Below are 7,941 nucleotides of genomic sequence, written 5' to 3'. Positions count from 1 at the left end.
AACTAGTGGATGGGGGTGTTTTACAACTGTCTACAAACCATCTAATGTAGAAAATTAAAGTGTACAAAAAAATACATCAAGCTCATTAAATACTTTTATTTCTGTAAAGGTTAGGACTTCAGTTTCCCCAGTCAGCAGTTACTACTTTGCAGGAACACATCACAGCTCTTCTCAGGCTCTGGTCCAATCTGTGTTACATACAATCTATCCAGGATACTGTCTTTGGCCACTCAACTGTGCCAACATTGTCACTCAGATTACTACAGTCAATGCTTCACTCTGATATTTCCCCAGATTCTAAGCCACACAGTAAGTGTTTTATCAAAATCAACCACACATCTGATGAATGTCCCAAAGGCCACCAGCTCACCTTAGACTCGAGGATTCTTTTCATACGTTTCATAGGCAAATTCCTCTGTATGAGCTCTATCATTTAGCAGGCCAATAAAATCAATCTCCAGCTGGAATGGACCATCTACTTTATCTCCAATTGTGAATCCAAGGGTACTGATCTAACAAAGAGATACAGACCTTACAACAATACTCAATGTTACAGTCAAACACAACTATCTACTACTTTCATATTTTACAAACAAGTGATGGCCATCTACTTTAAACATATTTGTTCAAAATGCAGCAGCTTTTCTTAAGGCTGGAACACTTCACTATCACATTTTTGATACAGACCCCAGTGGGAAGCCACCTCACACTTGCCTTTCTACCAATGCATTGAACCCTTTAGTAAACATGGCCTGAGTCCAAAGCAATGCTGCAGTTGTTATCCTTCAAGGTTTGTGTAGGGCCAGTTTTACCATGACTGAGCGTACAAACACATTTTCATGAAGCTTCTTACAATTCTTTTGTGAGCAGACCATGTAATAAAGGATGGAAGGAAATCTTCCTCGATCAATTCAGACACCCAATATAGTGTGAAAGTGCACCAAAACACATTTTAAAATGCATAAAAATTTGTTACCGAGTTTTATATTTGGGCATGGTTCTTAGCCACTGTTTCCCAATTAGAATAACATTCCTAAATACAAGAACATTCCTCATTCCTCTCCTCCACTCTTCCAACTAAAAAAAAAATATTTTTTATTCTAACTGCAATAAATGCCATGAAAGTTGGGGTGGCTCAGGCACACTTCCTATGAGCCTGTGGCTGGCCTGAAAGCTCTGCCGTGTCACTAGTTGCCTTTCAGAGCCCCAGTGTTAGCTGTTCTCAGAACAAGTTGGCCGCCGGTGGCAGGCCACCTCTCAAACTCTTAGCTGCCCTTAAGCCCTGTTAGGAGTGCAGGTCTGAGCCAAACCCATGATTTTTAGGACAGCTAGGCATCATTTAATGCCAAGTATGTGTCAGATAATGTTGAAAAACTGTAGGCTGAGACCAAATTTATACTGCAAATGTACGCTAAATAAATAGCAGAACAAAGGGGAGGGACCAAGACATTTGATTAAGATTTCTTTTACTGCCTTCACTCCACTTCCCACAGTTTTAGGTTTTCTTAAAACACATTTGTAAAGTTACACTTCATATTATATGCAAGTGCGTCATTTTTACTGTGACATGAAGCATAAGATAACAAGGAATGAAAATTAAGTGGAGGATGCTTAGATCAAGTGAATATTTTTAAACACTCCATATACAACTTTATATTTTCATTTCCCATTTTGAATGGCTGTATATTCCAAATCCTAATAAATTTTTCAGTTTCTGAATTTAAACACAGACCTTTTATAACAAACAACTTCCATAAGGCATATTTTTTCTTGTAGCTGATCCTCCTCCATATCATTCATATCTCCTTTCTACAGCCTCAACTTCTGTTTTAAAACAGTTTGTTTTCATGCTTCCAATCACTGAATTGCTCTCAATTTTTTCCCTTTTTTTAATATATAAACACAGATTTCTAACACTGTTTTCTTTTTGGTAGTCACTGGGTATTAAGCTGCCCTCAGTTACATACTGGAGGGTCACAATTTAAAAGGAACAAAAAAGATACAGAAACATTTTTTTCCAGCATGTCTCCTCCTGTGAACCAGCGAATTAATCTGCTTATTTGCAGAAATAAAATAAAAAATGCTCCACACATTTACTTAATACTTAGACTAGAAAGCCTGAAAAAAACAAAAAAAAAGAGCCTATAAATACATCAGTGTGCTGCTCGCCATCAAGGTCACTGATACAGTACATCCTCAAGTAAAATCCCACCATATGATAACGCTGACAGTCTTCTGTCAGGAAGAAAGTTTATGACACTTTTATTATTTTTGGCAGTACTGTGACAAGTGGCATTTTAGATTTCTTAGTCACTTTGATCATCAAAAAAATTTTTATTGTGTTTTTTTAAAGTCAAGTTGTGAGTTGTTTCTTGGTTATATAGAACTCTTAAAAATAGTTTTGGAGCTCCTTTGAAATAAACTGACACTGCTATCACAAAGTAGGATAATTGAAATGCAAAGGCAAGCATACAATAATAAGTACCTTATAACAAGAAGAGGCCCTTTGATTTCAAATTCACAAACGTTAAAGGGTTTGTACATTATCTATATCATGACAATATAATCTTACAGGAAACTTCAGAGAGATAAATCCTATAGAAAACTTGCCTTGTCTAACCAGATAGGATGTTGGTCATCTTGGACTCTTCCCCGACTGGAGAGAAAGAATTTGGAGAACGGAATCTGGCAGAAACAAAACCAAACCAGACTTTAGTGTCACCAGTACATAAAATAAAAATTTAAGGAGAAAAAAAGTCTGCATTAGCAAATGAAATGATGCTCTGCTACACCTGGTACCAGCACTGGTTGGATACATAGAACTGGCCCTCGCAGCCTGCTCCAGGCCCACACTGTGCTGTGGTGGCCGTTGGTAGCCATCACGCAGGACTGTCACCCTGTTAGGACACAATGAGAGACTGCAGCACGGAAGGTGGCTGTTCAGATCCAGAATGTCTTCTTCCCATAATGTCAACATAAAATGGAAACTAATGACAAGTCTAGCATGCGTGTGTATCAACAGCTCCTCTGTACCCAAGCTGTGTATTTAGTTCACAGTGCAAATTTCATACTGAGACATCAGACTTTAGCCAAGCAGTTCAGAATAAGGTAAATGTGACTTCAAATGCAGGTAGGAAACAGGAGGGCTGGCTGGTGGGGGCAAGAGGAAAGCACACAAGCCAGGAAGGGCACACCCATCTTTATCTTCCTGACTCCTCGTCTGCACAACACTGGGCTCTTCTCAGTACGAAGCACTCCATGCCAATTCAAAAGGACATGCAAACCTCCTTAATGTTGTCATCGGCAAATTACAAAAGCTCTCCAAGTTTCCTCAGAAAAAAGCCAAAACTCCAGTTTCTTCCAAATTATTATTTTGCATCACAGATTCAAAGGCCGTAAATGACAAACCACATGGGAACCTCTGACTGACTACAGGGAGTTAAGCACATCCTGTCAGAGGTACGAACCCCACACCACTCTACATCCATTTGTATTACAGACAAAATGGTTATCTCAGCAAATATTCCTGGCAACACCTGCTGAGCTGCCATCATCGCATCTGTTCTGTTACCCCAGTAATAGCTAACAGCAGGCATTTTGGTGAACATATAGTGAATCAAATCTTTTATATGCTTGATGCAGCATGCCCTCCCACAATCCAGAGATGTACGGTTTGGGGAACTCCCAAGCCAAAGGCACGTGCCTGTTGTATGATACATGACAGAACACCGTTGAATGGACAGCAATAGCAACAAACTGTGGCTGTTGAAGGAATTCCCCTTCCACAGGGCTATGGCCAAGGCCTGAAGACAGTCTTGTTAGAGAGACTCATTAATTCACCTTTATTTCCTCCCAGTAGGGGCCTCCTCGCGTGAACATGAAGTAGTTGTAGAGATCATCCTTTTGATGAGAAAAGTAAGGGTCTGTATAAATGTTTACCATCCAAGGTCTGCCATCGCCACGGACACGTAAATACAGACTGTTGAAATTTGACCAGTCGTAATACTTCTTCCTAGCAAAAGATCCCTACAAATTAGTAATAAATAAAATTATTCCTCCTTAAGAAAGGGAAACTTCTGTTACAAAGAACAGAGCACTACTGCTTTGATCACTGCCCTCATTATGTCATCAAATAGTATCTACTGTGACATAGTAAAAACTGGATTACTCTTTCATCATACTAGTTGCTGATCTCACTGAATTTCCTTCAGGACTGTATTAGAGCCCACAAATCACAGTATCACCACTCTGAGGACTCGTGCTATACTTCTAAACCACAATCTTGTAACTACCAGCAAACAGACCTCCTTCCTAGAACCAAATTCCCTGCCAGGCAAGTACAGAAACAATATAGTGATGGATGAAAAATTATGTAGTTTGTTAAGTTTAAAGTAGTCCGTTAAGTTTAATATTATGTGGCAAGTACTAGGTTATTCAGAGGTGATTACAAGAAACTGAAGAAGTGGGATGATTTATCTCCTGTGATAACTTCTCTTAGACTGACGTAAGCCCTAGAAGCATTTAATGTTTTCCAACACCTTCTCATTAACTGTGCATAAAGATATGGATTGCAAGCATGTCTAATTCTTGCTTGCATTTTTTTCCAAAGATCTTGAAAGACCTGGTGGTGTTATTTGCACACAGGCAGATCCAGCAGTCTTCAGAGAGTTACACAAAGGTCACCTGGAGAGATGGGGGGTAGGGATCAGGGCTATTCTTGGCCAGAATTGCTTTAACCAAGACAAAAATCAGTGCTAAAAATTCAGAGGCTTTCCCTTGATTTCACAGCACCACTACTGCTGTTACCTATCAATTGTCCTTCTACCAACTCATCTGACAGTTAACAGGATGAGTAGATCATCAATACCTTAATACAAGGCCCGTGGCTACTCAATTTTATGGTTTTGCCAGTTTTGAGCCTTTTTATTTAAAGAAGTGCCTTTGTATTTATGTTTTCACTCTCTGATTTCAAACTGCATTATAAAGATGGACTGATACACTCCACTACTTCAGAATTAGGAGGTGAAAGTCTGAGTCTCATTTGTACAAGTCAGTAGCAGTCCTGGAGATTTAACTCAGATGAGATTCAACTTGCTGTTCCACTCCTCTGAGCAACCCAGTGTCACCATTTTAATCAGCGTTCGCCTGCCTCTCATTTGCCCATTGATTTTGCTTGCTCTTACTCTCTGCTCTCCAAGTTTCTGGCCTAGAAAAGGTTTTACCTGTGTACCTGTGCCAACTCACAAACAATAGAACAGACTAAAAAATAAAACATTTTATACACTGAGTCAAAATGTTGCTTTGCTTTTAAGTGTGCTTAAAAATGAGGAATGAAACAAGCAGCATCGATAATAGGCACATCCATTTCTGGTTGTTTTGCTCAATTTTGAGCTATCAAAGATTTGTGTCTCACTTTTTCTGATGTAAGTAGGAATCAGACCTTTAAAAAGTACATTGCAAAGCATAATTTCTGTTCCTGTGAGAAAAAAAGATGAGCTCATTCACCTAAACCAAATCTGATGAATAGGCCAAGTTAAAACTCAGAAATTTTGTCCTTACGACACATTCAATTAACTTCAAATTTAGAGACACACCTATTTTAATCATACCAATTTTGGATATAAAAGTTCATTACAGATCCTTCATTTGCAAGGAGGCTGAAAACAGGGGTGTATTATGCCGTTTTGTACATAAATAAATGATCAAACATATACTATTCCAAGAAAGGAAAACAAAATCCAAGAAGCTGTTTAAGTTCCTTCCAGCTCAAAGGTCAGAGCAGCAATTACATCCCTGAAGGAATATCTAATACTCCTGAGAGTGGTCAGTTTCAACTGCAGGGGGACTACACAAAAATGCTCTCCAATTAAACAACAGATGCTATGCAAACATGAAGCTTTACTTACCATTGGTGGTTTAGCTCTCATACTACAATATCCACTGTATTTTGTTTCCCCATCACGAGGTACTTCTGTATTGAGGATTCCATACAGCAGAGCAGTCTGGTTATTCCTACCCATTTTGAGGAAAACTTCACTTTTCCCTCCAATCTCTACATCAGAGGAAATCACCCACTTTTTTAAATCTTCTTGGCTCCGAAACTCCCACAACACCCTTGTCTGTTCCAACAGGTAGTGACTAAATGGACGGCCTCCAGGTCCTATTAAGTGATCTTTGGTCTCCTCCTTTAGCATGCTTAGCTGAGTCTTTAAGACATCAATGCCCTTCTTAAAACTGAAATCAATACTTTGCCAAAATGTTTTTTTCTCAGGCTTTGACCCTGGTCTCCTGTAGCTGCTATACAATTTTGACATGGAATCACTGAGGAGAGGTCTGAGTAAGGGGTGCAAAACTTTTTGCCTGCAGCATCTACCATGTAAGTAAGCACTATTCAGCCACGTAATAGTCAGTGCCATAATGGTAAACTTGAAGAATTTGCTTCCAGCAAGGCAATTAACGGGTTTGAAGTTAATTTAACAAAACTAGTATCCAGAGCTCTCTTACTTTAGTTACCGTAGTTCATCTCCACCTTTAATGAAAAAGAAAAAAGATTTAAAAAATTACATATAGGGTACTTGTAAAACTGTTAAATTCTTAAACCAGATATTAACTAGAAATCTAAGCCATTGGAAAAAGGAATAAAAAATAACATCAAGTATTATCACACTTCTAATGATTTCCACCCTATGTGTTCCTCCCTCCCCGTGATGTGAAACACCATGCGGATAAGAAAAACAAAGTAAAATACTTCAAATAGAACTGAAAATAGAAAAAGGCAATTCCTGTTCATCCCTTTCTCTGTAAGTAAGTTTAGGTATTATAAGTAACACTGGCAAAAACAACCTCAAGAAGAAGGTTTCTAAAAGATGGCATCTATATAAGTATTATCCCCCATGAGAAAATCACAAATTCACACCAGGTAGACCCTGCTGCCACATGGACCAGAATGCCAGTCTCAGCTGACAGTCACAGGTGACAAGACTGTTCAGACTTAACGTCCTACAGCAGCCATACTGCCTGCTGCTTCTGGAAATCATCCAGCCCCTTGCCCCCTCAACGTACCAGGTTTAGGATTACAGAGAGGTTTGCAAAGATCAAAGAATTTAACGTGTAAGAATGCAATTCAATAGGTTTTTTTAATAAAGCTTTGGAAAAAAATCTGAAAATCTTGTCTTTGCTTCTCTCTGCATCACTGTTGGTAGGAACAGCTATGCCACATTGCCATTCTGTAATTGATAAGGAAGAGCCTTAACGTTCAACGTTCTGTACAAGGCTAATACCTCGGATTCTTAAAATTAGTCAGACTAGTTGTCTGGTTTGGCAGTTTTTTGATTTTTTTTTTCTACAGAATAAATCGCAACACAACATCAGATCATTTCTCTGAGCTCTTAAGAACGGAGCCAGTCATCCCACATATATCTTCTATATGCCACATACCCAACTTTTCCTCATGGTAAAATTCACTACTATTATTCTCTAAGTTACACACCGTGGACTAAACCCACATGGAACGAATTGCCATTTTCTCCATCCCACAGTAAGACAGATAAGTTCCTAAAAAAGAACCCCTCCTCGCAGGACTTCTATGCCCCCTGGAGTGAGGCGAAGCACACGCCGTGAAAGCAGCGAGAGCCGAACAGTGACCCCCTCCATTTCTGGGCCCCGCCGGCAAGCCTGCCCCACACCAGGGGCGTAACCAGCAGGACGGCTGCAGCCCCCCGTCAAGGTGAACCCCGCTCAGCACTAACTTGTCTCCTCCGAGTAGCACGAAGGAGAAAGTGGGAAATAAATGTTACTTTTGCCCGGATTTTCGCCTCTATGCCGCGCCGATCTAAAGGCAGCACCACGCCACCACCCAGCAGTTACAAAACCTCGGCTTCCAGCGACGGGTTCGCTTTGCGCTTCATCACGAACCGGGCCCGGTGCCCGCCCGCCCCGACA

At 40.0% G+C, this 7,941-nt stretch overlaps 1 protein-coding gene across 2 annotated transcripts; it reads right to left on the bottom strand.

Annotated features, from left to right (window-relative positions):
- Nucleotides 1-82: 82 nt before the first annotated feature.
- NDUFAF1 (NADH:ubiquinone oxidoreductase complex assembly factor 1) lies at nt 83-7,941 on the bottom strand. 2 transcript variants are annotated; one of them, XM_026848972.1, is made up of 5 exons: nt 7,872-7,941; nt 5,907-6,529; nt 3,841-4,026; nt 2,611-2,685; nt 83-512 (listed from the first exon to the last, which is right to left on the bottom strand). In XM_026848972.1, exons 2-5 carry the CDS (start codon nt 6,414-6,416, stop codon nt 372-374), a joined length of 912 nt encoding a protein of 303 aa, XP_026704773.1. In that variant the 5' UTR covers nt 6,417-6,529; nt 7,872-7,941; the 3' UTR covers nt 83-371. The 2 variants fall into 2 exon arrangements, with proteins under 2 accessions (XP_026704773.1, XP_026704772.1); XM_026848971.1 differs by having other exon boundaries at nt 5,907-7,935.

This window comes from Athene cunicularia, assembly GCF_003259725.1.
Source record: "Athene cunicularia isolate RWA chromosome 5 unlocalized genomic scaffold, athCun1 chr5_part1, whole genome shotgun sequence".
Taxonomy (NCBI): Eukaryota; Metazoa; Chordata; class Aves; order Strigiformes; family Strigidae; genus Athene; species Athene cunicularia.
Note: the sequence above shows the minus strand (reverse complement) of the source record. Positions and strands in the feature narration are given on the sequence as shown.

Bases quoted from the DNA above. Each gene is read 5' to 3' on its own strand.
- NDUFAF1 (XM_026848972.1), bottom strand. From the start codon at position 6,416: ATGGCACTGACTATTACGTGGCTGAATAGTGCTTACTTACATGGTAGA. The intron at 2,686-3,840 runs GTGAATTAATGA...TGTTTCTGCCAG, and splicing joins CCTACTGGGAGGAAATAAAG to ATTCCGTTCTCCAAATTCTT. The intron at 513-2,610 runs GCAAGTTTTCTA...TCTCTTTGTTAG, and splicing joins ATCCTATCTGGTTAGACAAG to ATCAGTACCCTTGGATTCAC.